Here is a 17,508-nt window from a genome sequence, read left to right as displayed (position 1 = left end):
ATAAAAAAAATTAGGTTTCAGTGTGGCCCAGTCAAAGTCTGGACTTAAATCAGATTGGGATGCTTTGGCACAACCTTAAACAGGCTGTTCATGCTGGAAAACCATCCAGTGTGTCTGAATTACGCACAAAATTCCCCCACAGTGATGTGAAAAACAGGGCCAGATAAATTTGGAGAGTATTTTCTTCCTTTAATAAATAAAATCACCATTTAAAAGCTGCATTTTGTATTTAATTATTTATTCAGTTAGCTGGTCAGTTTGACTGTCTGAAAAGCATGATGAGGACATTTGATAAAATCTTCACATTGTTACATTAAATGCAATGTTGTCTGTTTCCTGTGTTCTGAAAGTACAGATTTAACGACTTGCACTATAAAATTATTCTGCATTAAATATAGAACATTTTATTTTCTGATCGTACTAGAATCAGTAATTATTTGGAAAGTCTTACCTGATTAATCATTATTCATCTTTTTTTGTTACAGAGGTCTCATCCAGTGATCATAATTAGCTTTTTATAGCAACTCAGATACATGCAGCGATGTACGTGTGTGTGTGTGTGTGTGTGTGTGTGTGTGTGTGTGTGTGTGTGTGTGTGTGTGTGTGTGTGTGTGTGTGTGTGTGTGTGTGTGTGTGTTTGCATGTATACATGTCCAGGCTGCTTCTATTTACTACCTGATGACATACTGTGCTGGCCGCGCCATGTTTTGTACAGCTAAAAGGAGGAATTAATAGGGATCCCTGACTGCATAAATGGCATCACACTCTTTATTTAGTGCTACAAACAGCTCGGGCCATCTGGATGTGCTGGTCTGAGCAAATAGTTGATGGAAATGTGGAGCAAAGCCTTTTGAATATTGCATAATTTCTATATCTGACATCATCATTTCCTGGTTTTGTCCTGTTTCCTTGAGCATTGGGGAGATTGTAAAAATCAGATGGGGGGCTGCGGCTGTAAACATATGGAAAAGCAGAGGATTGTTGTATAGTGTATTGTTTCAAACTGCAGTGATAACCATTTAGAGTTTCCTCTGGCAACTGTTATCTGCCTATTTGTTGTGTGAAAATGTATGCTGCACGTCCAGATAAAAAAGACCACTGATCATTAAAAAGAAAATCTGTTAGCTCAGATTTATGTGTTTAGATTGACTAAACTCCCCAATAAGACAGAGCATTTTAAACTAGCCTGACTGTCAGAGAGGACGAACCGATGGCACGCCTTGTTCTTTTGGAAATTCTGACTATAAGAACTAGCCTGTAATTTCTTTCAGTTCACCATTCAGCAGCTGAAATGAAAAGAGAAGTTGAGTTTCACGCTCAAGCAGAAGTACAGTGTGTGATTTAAATATGAGTTAACCAAATTCTGCTCAACAGCTGCTTATTTACAAGTATTCAGGGTGAAAGGACCCACAACAACCACAACATAGAAAAGGGAAACTGTTAATAGCAATGCAGAACAATCCAACTGTGTAGAGGAAGATGGGCCTACTTAAGTTGCTTAGATTTAAAGATATACAGATGAAATAATGTTTCCAATTAGTGCCCAATTTACTGCTTTCATACAAGAGCTTAAGAGAGAAAAACTTCATACAAATACAAATATTAAAATAATCACAGTCTCCTTTAAAAAAAAAACTCCCCAAGTGAAGGCAAGAGCTGATCTCAAGAAACAATGAGTGCATGAAAAAGTATTTTGGGTCATTTTTCTCTCACACGCACACAATAGACATGATCTCGGCTGAAATTGATTGAGGCGGTAACCTGTTTGTGAACCCTGAACATCAGGAGCACTGATCTTTAACAGTCCACAGAGACAAGTCAAACAGTGGGCGACTTGGATTCACCACATCCTTTTGTTGTCAGGTTCAGAGAAAGTCAAGGCCAACTCAATAAGTCTTTATCTTGGCTTTGGTGTGTGTGTGTGGGTTAAAGTGTGTGTAAGTCATGCATAAAAGAGTAGAAATAATGACTACGTGCACATTCCTGTGTATATGCCCGCTGGTAATAATGTGCATGAGTGCGCGTGTGTCTATTGTAGGCGTGCAGTACATGTGCCGCTCGCAGCGTCTGGAAACTCCATTTGAGTGGCGGTCAGGATGCCAGTGTCTCAAACAGGGAGGCCGCCTGTCTCGCCCTCTCCACTCAGCCCTGCCGCTCAGTGACCGACCCTTAATCAGAGGAAGGTTGTCCGATGCGAGCACAGACGGATAAATCACTCCTCACCCTGGGCTGCTATCTGGGTCGTGTGTAGCCAGGGTGTCCCGTCAGCGGACTGGCCCTCAGCCCGGACCCTCCAAAGCTAATAGCCATGCGGCACTGAGTCCTTTGGTGAGGAGGACCCTGCCTGCCACTGTCCTCTGGGGAATAATAGTCCACATTCTGTGCATATCAGTGTTTATATTTCTGTTGAAAGGCTTGGATGCTGATATAGTGTAGCCTCACAATCTGGGGATATTGCAAAGACACTGTCCACTGAACATTTTCTTATCCGCCATCGTATATTGTCTTTATTTCCTTATACAATACTGTTTCCCTTCACACTGGCTCCCTCTTTGTAATACTGGAAAGAAACTTTGTTTATATAGTTATATTTACACTCTGCTGTTCAGATGAAAGATAAAGTCTGAGCTATTTATGTGCTGAACCAGTTTATGTAATTTTTTTTTAATGTGCACCCACTGGCCACTTCATTAGGTACAACTGTTTCATTTATGGAAATAGTCCAATAGTCTAATCGGCTGATCACATGGCAGCAACTCAGTGTATTTAGGCATTTAAACATGCTTAAGATGAACTTCTGAAGTTCAAACTGAGCATCAGAATAGGGAAGAAAGATGATTTTGGTGATTTTGTTGGTGCCAGACAGGCTGGTCTGAGTATCAGCCGAGATCTACTGGGAGTTTCTCGCACCACCAGCTTTACGGTTTACAGAGAATGGGTTGAAAACCTGAAAATATCCAGTGAGCGGCAGTTCTCTGGATGAAAGTGTCTTGTTGATGTCAGAGATCAGAAGAAGTTAGACTGCTTTGAGCTCACAGGGAGGCAACGGTAACTCAGATAGCCACTTGTTACAACCAAGCATGCAGAAGGGCATCTTTGAACATCGAGCACATCGAACCTTGAAGCAGCAGGAGACCTCACCACTCCTGTCAGCTAATAACAGGAAACATTTTCTGGTCTGATTTCTGCTGCATCATGTGGATGGTCCGAATTTGGTGTAAACAGCAGGATACATCCTGCCTTTTGTCAGTGGTTTAGGCTGCTGGTGGTGATATAATGGTATGGGAGATATTTCTTGGCTGTTGCTGATCACGGCCGTCCCTTTATCTCAACAGTGTACCCATCCTCTGATGGGTGCTTCCAGCTGAATAACACAAAGCTCAAATAATCTCAAACTGGTTTCTTGAACATGACAGTGAGTTCACTACAAAGATGTAACTAATATAGTGTCCAGTGAGCTATAAGGTTAACGCTAATCCAAAGAGCTAATCCCCTAGTTTAACAGTTAACAAGATAGGCTGTTGCATAGCACCAGTACACGCCCATATCAGCCTTATTAACTGCAATTCCCTTTTGAATAAAATGAGGTTTACATGGCAGATAAAGATGCTTTGCATTAAATCAGTTTTCCACTGATTTCAAATCCACAGTGATGAAAAACTGGAAGATATAACAAGACAAAGATTTCTGCTTTCTTGTCACAATAAAAGGAAGGTAGTATTATGATGAACTGTAATATAAAACTGCACATTTTCAGTTAATAGAAACAACATGTGCTTTTGATTTCTTACAGAAAAGCAGTCTGCAATATGTAAAAAAATGCTTAGTTACCGCTAGACAGGATTTTGTTTGTTTTTATAATTAAAGGGGATGCTGTTGAAAGGAAAGAAAAAGATTCCAGCCATGAAATTATCGTGCACACCCTGCAAGCTTTTTACTGTAATTACCAAGAATGTTGGTGAGTTTGAGTACAACCTAATTGAATAATGGTGATATCAGTGAACGAGGGGGGGTGCGGAGTGATTTACCGTACCGAAGAGTGTGCTTATCTCTCCCTCTGTCCTATGCAGGAAACACTGGGATGTCACCAGGCAGATTAAAAGCTTGGCACAGCTGATAGGGAGTGCTCAAAATGGACGGGGTGGGGACCTCTGACTGCTGTGCGAGGGGTTTCGGAGGGGTCGGGACGGGCGGTGGTGTGACCTTACGAGTCCTGTTTGGCACAGATTCATTCAAAATCTGGGAATTCCACTGGAAGTTGGGAGGGGAAAATAGATATAACATCATGCGGCTTGAATGGAATTTTGAATAGTAAGCACATTTTTCTGTAAACGTGTGCCAAGCCACATTTTTTTAGTTAAACCAATTGACGCCAAGAGGAGGAAAATGGAATTCATCAACTTTATCACACATGTTTAAAACTTCTGTAGGAATAGCGCGCCCGCATGGATGCAAGAAAAGTTAAAAGAGGTCATAGTTGCGGGTTCAGTTGCATGACTTTAAATTGGTGCGAATGTTTCTGGTCAGAGTGCAGCTGTATTATTGTTAATTGAATTTCTGACAGCTGCAATGCCGGCAGGAGTTCCACAACTTACAAAGGCTAAACAGAGAGCAGCGCATTTTATTTTTAAGTCATAACACAAAGCCCAAATGTGGCTCAACATCAGAGGAAAACTATTATTATTTTCTGTGTAGCAGGGCCTGATGGAGGCTGGCAGAGGCTCTTGAATTGAGGCAATATAGGCAGACTGAAGAGAGGTGTTTGATGGAAACACAGGGAGACAGATCTGGAGGAACAGCTGCACGAGAGACGCTGGGCCAAATATAGAAAGGGGACAAGGGCCAAAACATATCCCACATTTTTTCCCATTAACAGCATAGGTTTGAATCTAACTTGGCGCCAATTAGTTGCAGTATAGGCGCACGGGCTTTAAATATAGAGCATGGCAAAGGGTGGCAATACACCCGGAACGCAGAGACAGATGTCTTCGTCATGGCGGCCTGTGATTTCACGTGAAGGAAAAACAACAGTATTCATGTCACCAGCTGGTTTGTTCTGACTGTGACGTGGAAGGTTATGTGACAAATGGAGCTTCAGAGAGCTGTTGCTATTACCTGCCACGCTCCGTTAAGTGCAGAGCTTCGGCTCAAGACTATTTTCAGTCCGATTCGTGTGTGTTTGACGGGATCCACACTGCTCTATCAGTGTAACCAGACGGTTTTTAACCCTCGCTCTCCGTTTCAGCCTATGCTTGTCTCTTATCTCTCTGCAGTGGAGGGCTGGAGGGGCATGCAGGCTTCGGGCCTACCTGTTTACGCTGAGGGCTTCCTCCATTGTTCGCCCCTGCTTCCTTTGAAGGATTTTTCACATTTTTGTGCTCGTTGTTGTTTTGGGAACAGGTCATGGGCTGAGATCATGGGAGCCTCCTGTGGCATTCCTGAATCCCTGTCTGGTCGGGGCTCGGCAGGAATTCTTTCCTACAGCACATATCGTGTGTTTCGTACACACCTGAGATATTTTTACAGCAGTAAAATAAACAGTGCGACAGAGTGTCATCACTTTATCCTTTTGTACTGAGCTGAAACCCGATAACTTTTGTGTATTCCTTTGATTCCTTCACTTCAGCCCCAGGTTTACTGTGGAATTAAGTCATCCTTGCACACTAATCCCTTTCACTACAGAAATAGATTCAGTTCAGCCCATTTTTGGTAACTGTTATGCAACTCATGATCGTTCATGGTTAAGGATATTCGTGACTGGCTAATGCCTGCAGTAATACCTTTTAACCTGATCTACAACTGGAGTCCATTACCCTTCTAAACCTAATTGTATTTCTGGAACAAACACTATTTTTGTTTAGTAAAGTCCTAAAAGTCTGCGAGTGTTTGTCATTGTACTTTTATGTGTCATGTAGTGCATTTGTTCTGGTCAGAGAGGCTCAAACCAAAGACAAAACTAATCTCTATTATAAATTATAAAGCAGTCATGAGATTTCTTAAGGAAAAAAGGTGCATGTTTACCCATTTCATTAAAAACAAGTGATCGTCTCTGTGGGTCCTGAGAATGGAGAGTCCCTTAATCCTTATTACTTAAAGAGGTCTTCAATGAGATTACAACCCTGCACAAATATTGCAAGTGGACATCAGTGGACCATCTGTTGCCACTTGTGAAGAAAACCAAACATTTTAACCTGTGTAACCTCAAAGTTCAACTTCAAATATGAGTACAAATACTCTGAATGTTGGTGGTGGTGGGGAAAACCAAAATTTTTCAGATTTTCTTCTGCCGCTTGCAAAATTTTCCCAGGTGAAGATGCACGTGCATGACGTGTAATTACATTTCAACTTAAAACACATTGTTAATAAACCTGAAATCTTTGTGACTACTTCTTTAACCTGCTGTGACACCCCCACATGTTTCTCTGTGACACACCTTTCAGGAGAGGATTTTCGAGCGCCGCACCTGCAGCGCAGATTAACTCTGAGCAAAGATTAAGCAAATTAACTATGATGGTGTCTCCCGAAATACACTGTTACTGTGCAGTCAGTTGAACAGCAGTCACAATGTAGAGCACGGAATAACATTTCATGGATCCTCTTAAAAATATTTGGGACTTTTGTGATGCCAAAGAAGGTGAGTTCCCACTGAAATCATACAATTGTTCATTTGTTTTTACTTACTGAGCTATTGTTTAACCTATTTACTTACTCGGGTGTACTGTGTTTATACTTGTAGTGTTTGTAACACCATGTAGTCATAAAAATCCTAACAGATTATGTACCGATAGCATATATATACTTTGTCCATCCTGAAAATGCTTTTTTAAAAATCTATTTATAGTCTGCTCCAACTAACTTTACTATCAATAATAAATCAACATTTAATGGCTTAAATGGCACCGTAAATTTTTAAAAAGGAAACTTGAACATTACATGTAACTGTGCCATGTTTACGTATATGCTCAAAGTAAAACTGGTAAGAGGGAATTATTTGTGAAATATTTCTGTCACTTATGCGCCGCTAAGCCAGGTAATCAGAAGCAGACGCCACGCAACTGGCTGGTTTCCCAAAAGTTAGATCATGTTACCTGATGGCAGCAGTTGAGCAAAGTAAACAACATATGCTCGGAAGACGTCATTCAGCTGTTTGCCTCGAACATGGCGTTAAGTTGTTTGTGTCTTTGCAAAAATCCCACGAGGTACAGTCATCTTTAATACAAATTCATGAAGCAGCTTTATAAAATACACCCTGAATGCAGGATACATGTATTTAAGATTCAGAGAAGAAAAAAGTCAAGTAGGTGTTCACAAAGCACGAGAAAACCAAAACAATAGTTCCCAAAATTAGAGGAAGAATAATTATTAATATACTTAAATGTTAATTTAATGTACATCTGATATAAATAACTGGAAATGGTTAATTAGGTGAAAAGGAAAAAGACAAATGAAGTTGATTCGCAAAGAAGACCGAGTGTTGTTTGTTTGTGCGAAGATGCTTTTAACACATCAGCAGGAAACTACGGTGGGGCCTCACTCCCAGTGTCTCACATTTGGATGTGTGTTCAGGACGTATTGGAGTCAGGGGTACTTAATGGTGTCATTTTTTTAATGTGCAGGGTTAACTTTGTGATTGATTTTATATTAACTCTGACTGCAAACAGTCACACAGGCCTAGAGACCAGTTGGAGACCATCTGGTAACCTCTGGTCAGGAGGAGAAAATGTGTATTCACCAACTGGTTGTGAGCTGTAGACAGAGTTGATGGCAGTAAGTCTGAAATCAATTCAGGAAACCCTTTTTTCACATAGGCTTAGAGAACACTCAGTGTCCCTCCAGTAATCACTGGCTACGAGGGAAAACCAGTTGGCAAGTGGTTGCTGGCTGTCATGAAACTAGTTGCAAAGAGTTATAATCTGATTAGCTCAGAGACTAAGAGCGTTTGCAGACATGTCAGTATCTTCCATTCAAACTGCCAGCAACTGGGACACTTTTTCACCAACCACTCACTGAATACATATTTTTGTCTAGCGACCATAGATTGTCAGGGGGTCACTGTGGGTCTTGAGGTCTGTGTGACGGAGGTCTAACCTAACCAAGTAGTTCTGGTCCCAAAACCTAAAGAAACAGCAAGCACAAAAAAAAGAAACCAACAAAAAAAGTGAAAATGAATTAAATGCAAAAACAAAGACCAGCATCCTGTTGGCTGGCAGTTATATCCCCGCAGCCCCTCCTGCTTTCATATATCGACATTGTTGCTGTATGACCATGGCAAGTGTGTCACAGCACCAGCAAAATGAATACCTTATGTCTATCTCAGAAACAGCAGCAGTGCAGTGTTTGACACCACAGAAACCACTTTAAAGAGTCCAATGGATGGACGACAGATGAATTGAAATTCAACCTACATGGACTTTATATAGACACTTTGAGTGAAGAGAGCCAAGGGAAGAATTCCAGTCACACTCTGCCAACATCAAAATCTAAGGTGTTTCATGTTTTCATATTTCATGTGTAGTAAATTTGGGCTGCTTCTGACCAATAACTCAACACTAGAGGAGCTTTTTGCACCAAAAGGCAACAATCAAAACCAGTCAAACATTGTCAAACCGTTGTTCTTGCTGAACTTCTGTTCCTCTCTTTCTCTCCTCTCACAGCCAATCAGCGATGATGAATGAGGCAGGACTTCGGAACGCCCTCCCTGACCAGTCATCGGGGAGTGGGCAAACTTTCGGCACCTCACGCCACCCAAGCGTCATTGACCCTATCTTATCAAAGCGGGTCTGTTTCTACAAGAGCGGAGATCCTCAGTTCAATGGTTTGCGCCTTGTCATCAACAACCGCACCTTTAAGACCTTTGATGCACTCTTGGACAGTCTCTCCAAGAAGGTACCCCTGCCGTTTGGGGTGAGGAACATCACCACTCCTAGGGGGATTCATGCAGTCAAATCTTTGGATGAACTTAAGGATGGGAAATCCTACATTTGCTCCGATAGCCGTAAGGTAAAGCCCATCAATCTGGCGCTGGCCAGGAAGAAGCTGCCACCCTGGTACCATGCCAGACCAGTTAGCTCTCGCCGTCGGACTATTCAGCAGGGTCGGTTTTTCCCAGGCCAGAGTATCCACAAACAGGAGCCAGTGCTTATTCGCACACCCAAGAGCCTACTGGTTTTCTGCAATGGGGACCCCTCTGTAAAACACACTGTGGTGCTTCACAAGAAGACTTCTCCAAGTTACGAAGCTATCCTGGAATATATCTCAGAGCTCATGCAGTTCCATGTGGTGAAATTACACACTCCTGATGGCAGACGTGTGAGTGTTCTCCTCTGTCAGTGCAACACATAGAAAAAGGATTTAAGAATTAATTAATATTCACAAAACATTTCCTCTAATTGGAAACAAATTAGTATCATTGTTGATTAGATTACACTTCCCATAAGAGACTGATTTAACCTTGGCATAAAATACCAGTCGCATGAGGAGAGAAAGTGTTAAGCTTCTTTGGCCACTCACCCTAATACCCAGAAAGGCCTTCTGAGATACTGCACTGTAAGGCTTTAGGTCAAGGATCTAATACAATCAGAACCTGTGGGTGATTCACAAATAATAATTAGTAAATAATACTTTTCTCTAGTTATGCTTGCAATTTGCCAGTATTTAACATGTTATCAAAATCAAGATTATTTGAAAGGACTATCTTCTTTATCTGCTGTCTGCTGCAGGTTGATGGTGTTCCAGGCTTGATATTGTGCTCTGGAACTGTGGTAGCTGTGGGCAGGGAGCCATTCAGGCCTGCAGACTACAGTGCACAGCAATCTCCATCTCCAACATGGCGGCGTACCAAGCAAATGAGTCTCAAGAGGCAAAAGGCTTTGAATCGTAAGTTTATATTCAAATAAACGTTGTTTTTTTTAATTTTTTTAAGGTTTTTAAGACTAAATTATTGTATTTACATGAGGAGAATACATTGCAGGCACAATTCGAAGAGTAGCGTCAGTTCAGCAGACCTCTTTTCATATGACACAATCAGTGCGCCTGGAGTAATCTACCTGGCCTCATGGGATAAAGCTTGGAGAAGTGCTGAGGCAACGCTATGTACATAATACTGTAGATGACCTACATACACAGTCACCGGGTTGGCTGGCTAGTCTGCTTGATGAGCAGCACTCATATCATCTTTCTAACTTTCCTTTTCCTCTTTCTCTTCTCCCTTCATGCTTCTCGGGTGTCCTCTCCTCTTCAAACCTTGGATATTTCGACTCTTTTTTTTTCGCCTGACTCCTTGAAAAGGTAAAAAGAGGTCAAGGAATTTTTCCTCGTCATCTGAGAGGTACATCGTTCATCAGATTCACAACACCATCGCAGAGAGTTCCTGTGATATACGCAGCAACCCCACAAACTCTGTTGAGTTGGAGTCAAATCGCATCCTGGAGTCTGTAGCAGAGACAGATGGCAATGAAGCTGAAGGGCAGGACTACATGCTGCCCAGCGACGACAATATTGAGAAGTCCTTCCAGGTGAATCAGGACGGCAGCATGACGGTGGAGATGAAGGTGAGGTTGACGATTAAGGAAGAGGAAGCCATCCACTGGACCACCACCCTGACACGCTCAAGCGTAACCAGCCAGCATAATGCGAGCTCTTTACCGGAGACTGAGGCAGAGCTGGACATCTGCTCGCCTAAATCAAACTCACTGGATTTACAGAGTCTTGCTGCCGCTGTCGACACAATCAACAAGGACAAAACTCAAGACAACAATGACGACGATCCACCATCGCTCGGTAATGGAGCTTTAAGTGAGAGCGGTAAGGAAGAGGAGATCGTCAAAAACCACTCAGATGCATTGTCCTCTGGGAGAGCTCCCACACCAGGATACAAGCAAATTAGCAAAAAGCAAGCCTCTGTGGAGAGTATCATATCAGTTACAGAAGATGGGATTCAGCAAGGAACTATTGGCTCTTATTCCTACAGTGAGCAGACAGGAAATGGAACAATGACAGAGCAGTATTGCATGGCCAAGCAGAGCAGCACTAGACCGGTGCCCAAACCAAGAAGACTCAGCTCTGTTGATGTCAACAGTAAAAATGTTTCTGGATTTAAATCTGCAGAAATGAGTGAGATCATGCAGAGTGAATCCAGTGGAGAGGAGGTGACTGAGACAGTTATACACATATATGAACAGCAAACATGCCAGGACAATTTCCTTGCAAATGTTTGTGCACACACTACTACGACTGTTGGAAGGCCACCTACTTCAGAAACAGGGCAGATGTCATCGAATAATGAATTTGAATCAGAACTCTGCAGACCGTCAACTGCATCCGAGTCCATTAGTATCTGGAAGACTGAAAGTATGTCAGTAAAGTTGCAGCACAATGGTGTCGTGAGAGGAAAAAATAGACAGCAGCAGTTCCAAAAACCCAGAAAAAGCCAAACAAAGACCCATCAAAAAGACACCAGCATGGATAAGAGGGCATCCTCAAAGCCCAAGGTGGTTCGGAGGCTCGCAACACCACGAAAAAGACAAAAACAGAATACTGCAGAAGCAACGGAAGCACATAAAAAAGTAAAAGCTTTCTCCAGTGCCGGATACATTAGGAGGATTTATGGAAACAAAATGAAGTCATCGAAAACGCTGAAAAACCTTAAAAGGAGACCAGCACAAAACAGGGACAGAGGTGTTACAGCAAAGAGCTCAGAAGTGTCAGATGAGACAACAAGAAGCACGGTCAAAGACTCAAATGTGCAATCAGTGTTAAAAAAATCCATAGAGAGAGTTTCTTTTGATACAAGCCAGATGAATGTTTCTCCCAATGAGGTCAGCCAGACACGGGGAATACTGACACGGCAGACATCGATCCATGTGGAGAAAAGGAGCAAAAACGAGGCCGATGATATTAATGTAAGCGTGTTGCCTGCTTTTAACAACTCCAGCGCTGTTACAAATGAATATGTAGAAAGCTGGCTGCAGGAAGCCCACCTCAACCACCCGTCTCACCTGCATGAGGAACGTCAAAAACTGGAAGCAGAAAATGGCAAGTATAAAGAGCCTAAAAATAAGCATGACCTGATCGATGTGGCAGAAGATGTAAAGTGTTCGGAAATACAAATGTGTCAAACTTCAGAACCTCCACCAGAGAGTTCACTGGCAACATCTGTCAAACTTAGAGTCCAGTCTTTTGAAAACAAATCGAGTCCACCCGTCGAGAAGGCTACAGCCAGGCAGCAACTTGTTCATCATTCTCCAAGCACAAAAAACACAGGAAACCAGAAGAACGAATCCCAAAAAGAAGAAATAAACCGTCCTGTGCCACCAAGTGATAAGATCTCAACAGAAACACTGTTAGACAGTGAAGTGGAAAATAAATCAAGCTCGGTCAGGATCTCCTTCCAAAAAACAACGCCGCTTAATACGCTTTCAATGGAGCTACCACCACCACCTACTCCTGCTGAAAGCACAGAGCTATCAAACACTGAATACTGCATGAAAGATGCATCGTCAGTGAACAGCAGCCCATTATACAGGCTCTCATCAGTGAGCAGTGAAGGGACAGATAATAATCCATTACCCATCAGTCCTACGTCTGACAAGGCTGTATCATTTACAGATGACACAACAGCACCACTCTCAAGAACACCCTCTATTAAAAGGGCCCCTTTGGTCAGTAATCTGTCTCTTGAAAGGAAAATGTCCGTGAGAAAGGCTTCTGTTGATAAATATGCTTTAAGCAGTGAGGCCACTCCAGAGAAGACCACATCATTTACTCAGAACAACACTGTGGGAAGTGATGGCATCTGTTCAACACCATCACAGCTACCAATCGAAGCCCAACTAGAAGCGGCACACTGGTCAGGTCTGACGAGCTGCCCGTCGTGTGGTACTTCTGTGTCCCCATCTAGTTTAACATCTGATGAGAGGCTGTCATCGCCCAGTATCTCATCAAATGATGCATCAGTGCCAAGTAATACCCCATTTAAAGTGAGAGAAATGAGTAAAGAAACTCAAAAAGAGACGTCAACACCTAAGATGCTGGTGAAAAAAGCAAAAGCAAAAACCAGCCCATCTCCGGAGAGGAAGTTCCAAAACCGCCCTGTGGATAAAACTCTGTCTCCAAACATTAGACTACAAAAACACGCAGCTTCAGATGGTAGCCCCTCCACTGAGAGAAAGCAGACTAATAAACCAAAACTGCAAAAGAGACTCTCTCCATATTCCCAGTCTCTGGACATGGCGTTGCCGCCTGTCAAACACAAGTCAGGTAGAAAGTTGCTCTCCAAAGATCTCTCCTCTGACAACCCATCAGAGCAAACAACTATGAGACAAACTAAAACATCAATCCTAAGAAAAAATCACCAGACACCACAGTCACTAAATTCAAAAGCTGAACCAGATAAAATGCTGACCTCTGTCACTTTCATGTCACTGGAAGCTGACCAGTGTATTGAAAAGAACGAGACAGAAGGTGAAGCAGCAGATCAAGAGAACCCTATGACAAACATGCAAATAACAAAGCCATTAAACACTGCAAACCAGCCAAGCATGAAACCAGTCCTTGAAAAGATTTGCTACTCAATCAAGTCAATAAGACAGATGACTCAAAACAAACGTCCATCCTGTCTGGAAAAGTCCAACAGCTTGCCTGACTTCTCCTCCCACGTAGCGTCTATGTTTGGCTCCTCATCTAAAGCGCTTCTCGCTTTCTTGGCTGTCATGACCCTCCAGGAAGGGCTTACAAACTTGAATAGGAATGAGCTGAACGCAAACAGCGTCAGCTGTGCGGAGGCTTTAAAAATGATCGATTCGCTCAGAGAAATTGCCGGAATCGAGGATTCCCACAGATTACAGACGAGTTTGTCAAATTTGCAAAAAACGGCCTCAAAGCAGCTCCTGCAGAGCTGGAAGGGCTTTCAGGAGCTCAGTGACAAATGCAAAAGCCGCAGCTCAACGCCAAATGTTTCAGAGGCAGAACTCCTAACTGGAGAGAACCCCGAACAAGAGCGTGTCGCTGAAGAAAACATTATTGATGAGATCATGAATAACCTCGATGTACCGGAGAAGCTGAAGGAGGAACTGGCTTCTCTTTCATTAAGTCCAAAAAGTGATTCTGACATTACAGAGTCGTCACGTAAAGATAGCAGTAAAGAAATTGCTGATCATTTCTTCAAAGAGGAAGCTGCCACTGTTTTGGATTCCACACCAGATGATAAAGTGGATGTGGATGTAAGGTCCATCATTAAAAAATTCACAGATGTTAAGCAAATGCAACAATCTGGAGCAGACAAATCTCACCTGATGGCAGAGGAAGCAAAGGACAAACCGACAATCCCAGCCACTAAAGACAATGATCCACCAGCTAACCCTACTGTTACTGAAGAAAAGTGGCTTCACAGTAAAGCATCGATTCTACAAGAGAACGAGGAGGACTTGCAGTCATGTCGGGACACATCAAGGGAGAATATCATCAAAGGAGAAGTCGGGAGTAAGAAAAATTTCAAGAAGGACTCAGGTGCAGATGATGAAGGGCAGAAAAAGAACTCAAGTGCCAGTAAAGAATTAGCAGAAAGAGGGAGTTGTAAGCAAAGTGTGATCAGTTCAGATGCAGGTGAGCTGAAGAGCTCAGGGGATGAGTCGGAAACTTCATGTGAGGAGATCAAACACGAGAGTATCGAGGGTGAAGACCAGTCCAAACCTGAAAGTCCCTCTGAGGATGAAGATAGCAAGCTACCAAGCCCCAGCTATTACGTGGAACTAAATGTAAGAGAGGAGAAACGCATAACCGGCCTAGACAGGGAAAATCGGACAAAGGTCACGTGTACCGAGATGAACAAAGGTGACTCGTCTGCCCCTGTGTGTCAGCCCAGCTCTGAGAAGGAACACCCGAGCCAAACATACAGCATGGGACTGACTGATGAAAGCACCGGAAACTCAGACATGGACGAGCCATCTTCAGAGGAAGAGCAGCCAGAGGTTGATAGCAAGAAGCTGCAGGTTATTGTTGAAGAAAGCATGTCCGGCACTGAGGAAGAGCAGGAGGACATGGAGGAGAAACAGCTTTGTGACCTTCCAGATGATCGCGAGCAAAAGAAAAGAGCTTCATCATCTTTAACAGCTTTGATTGAAGAGCCAAATGAAGACAAGGTTAGCTCAGAAGATGAGGACCCTTACATTGAGGAGACATATATTTATGACAGGACAAACAGTGAGAGCACGCATAGCAATTTAATAGAAAATCAGATTTCGGAAAAAGAGAGTTTAACACATTGTAGCTTTAATGCAGACGATGATAGCGGGAACGATCACAACAGCTTTGAAGAGCACGCAGATGAAGAGGAGCTGAAGGTCCAAGAAGAACAAATCACCAGCTCAATTGAAGAGTTAAGTTACTATGAAAAAGAGTCCAGCTCAGAGGAGGAAAAAGCTCATGTGGACAGATATAAAGGAGAAACTGTAACCCACCAAGCAGCTCCTGCACTGGCAACACAGTCTGAAGGCACTACCTCTGAAAAGTCTGTGGAGAAGGTCCAGTCTGAAGAAATTATTTCCCAGTCAGTTGCAGAGAGAGTAATTCTTCTAGAAAAGCGAGTTGCTGATGCAGAGAAAAGAAAAAGCACAACAAAAAGTTCTGCAGTCAGATTTTACTCGCAAAAAGATACCCCTCAGGACTCAGACGACGAGGATTTACCCTGTGAATCACCCACATCTCAGGTGACTCTCTGCACCCGATCGGCTCCCCAGTCGTCGTTATCCTTCAGCTACGACTCCAGTGGCGTTATAACCACCGAGCCCGAAGGCAGCAGGGTCAGATCCATCAGGGAGATGTTCTTAGCCAGGAGCGCCACCAACATCCAGCAAACTCGTTTCCCAATTCCTCACACATCAGAGCTGGCTGAGCTAAGAGCCGAGACCTCCGTCAGTGGTGGATATCAATCTCAGACTTCAAGCGAACTGTCGAGCGGGGAAGATGATTCGGCGCGGAAATCCATCACTAAAGGCTTCGTGAGGAGGACAATCGAAAGGCTTTACGGCAAGAAGGACGCTAATACTGATGAGGAAGCAAGTGAAAGGCCCCCATCTGAGCCAAAGCAGGAGAAAAATGGACAGTCGGGCATCCTCGCTTCCTTCCACACAGCCCGATCCAAAGCAATGTCTGAGCTCTCATACTTCTACTCCACAAATGCCCTCGACACCTTAAGTGAAGCGACGAGATGCATCGCTTTTAACGCACAGGTCGGGCCAGGCGACAGCATTCCCATTGATAACGGACGCTGGCTGCTTAGAGACAACACCCTCATCCGAAAGTCTGTTTCAGATCCAATTGGAATCAACAAATCTTTTACAAACACTCCTGAAGGCAAAGGAGCGTTTGAGGACACAGAGGAGAAAAGTCCCTATTCTCTGTTCGCCACAAAACCTGAACCAGAAGAAGACAAGACCAAACTGCTTTCCAGGAAGTGCACCTACTTTTCTTTGCCCCACGGCAGCGAGTCGGACATATGTCAGGACGAGCTGAGCACGGCGAGCAAAAGCAGCGCAAATGGCGACAGCATCACAGAGGAAAAGGACAGCTCAGAAGACACCAAGACGTGGGCCGAGAGGAACGGCATGCTGCCTGGCCTGACTGACTTTAAGATGATAGACAACAAAGTGCACCCAGTGATGGAGCCTCAACCTGAAGGCGACGTTGTAGTGGTGGTGCAGCCTGGAAAAGGTCAGGGTGCCGTTAATAGAAGGCTCCCGGAGCAGGACATATTAGATGTACTATACAATTTTTGTGGACAGCATTGTCCTTTACTGTAAAAGGGGCAGCTTTTTTTTCACATAATCACAGAATATGGACGAAATAAGTGTTCATTATTAGGCCACAGTGAGAAATATTTTCTTTGGTGCCTACTTTTTTGTTGTTGCCATAGCTTTGGCATAATACACTATCATATGTCAAGTCTTTTGAGCCAATGCCAAGTGTGTAACAATGCGTCACAGATGCGCAAGCTAGCGGATTAACCCTTTTCAACCCTCGCATTTGCCCGTGTGTAACAAGACCTTGTGCTACAACTTGTCTTTTTATATTGCTTGTTCAGTACACAGAAAAAACAGTTTGACACATCAAGTGTATATTTGCCATTTTACACTCCAGAGCAGCTCTTCTTGCCCTATAGGTTGCCTGTCAAAACAAGCACTCAGAGCATTACTGTAATCTCGTTTTAAAACTCTAAACAGTTTAAGTCCCAAGCAGATATCAGGCAACAAGTGAACAGTCAGTTTGTGGCCTGGAACTCAAATTCTGTACTATACATATTGTATCAGTTGACTACAGTGTAAATAGGACCTTTCCTGGTTTTCGCTTAGTATCCATAGCTTAATGCATATTTGCAATAACCTGATTTCTATCATTAGGACAAACTGTGTTATGGTTTACGATGTGGCAGCTGTGACGTTTCTGTCTTTTAAAATTGACATTTAAGAATTAAAAGTATGTGTTTCCAAATGTTCGTCTTCTATTTTCACTTCT

General features: G+C 43.1%; 1 protein-coding gene across 1 annotated transcript; it reads left to right on the top strand.

The window, feature by feature from the left end:
• Positions 1-6,523: 6,523 nt before the first annotated feature.
• Positions 6,524-17,435, top strand: LOC134634299 (oxygen-regulated protein 1-like). The gene is made up of 4 exons (XM_063483429.1): positions 6,524-6,634; positions 8,655-9,309; positions 9,720-9,876; positions 10,288-17,435. Exons 2-4 carry the CDS (start codon positions 8,665-8,667, stop codon positions 16,794-16,796), a joined length of 7,311 nt encoding a protein of 2,436 aa, XP_063339499.1. The 5' UTR covers positions 6,524-6,634; positions 8,655-8,664; the 3' UTR covers positions 16,797-17,435.
• The last annotated feature ends 73 nt before the right edge of the window (positions 17,436-17,508 follow it).

Source organism: Pelmatolapia mariae, linkage group LG9, assembly GCF_036321145.2.
Source record: "Pelmatolapia mariae isolate MD_Pm_ZW linkage group LG9, Pm_UMD_F_2, whole genome shotgun sequence".
Taxonomy (NCBI): Eukaryota; Metazoa; Chordata; class Actinopteri; order Cichliformes; family Cichlidae; genus Pelmatolapia; species Pelmatolapia mariae.
The sequence above is the reverse complement of the archived record's forward strand: the minus strand, read 5'-3'. Positions and strand labels throughout refer to the sequence as shown.

Excerpts from the sequence above, each read along its gene's own strand:
- LOC134634299 (XM_063483429.1), top strand. The coding sequence starts at position 8,665 with ATGATGAATGAGGCAGGACTTCGGAACGCCCTCCCTGACCAGTCATCG. Across the intron at positions 9,310-9,719 it reads ACACTCCTGATGGCAGACGT|GTTGATGGTGTTCCAGGCTT; the intron begins GTGAGTGTTCTC and ends TGTCTGCTGCAG. Across the intron at positions 9,877-10,287 it reads GAGGCAAAAGGCTTTGAATC|GTAAAAAGAGGTCAAGGAAT; the intron begins GTAAGTTTATAT and ends CTCCTTGAAAAG.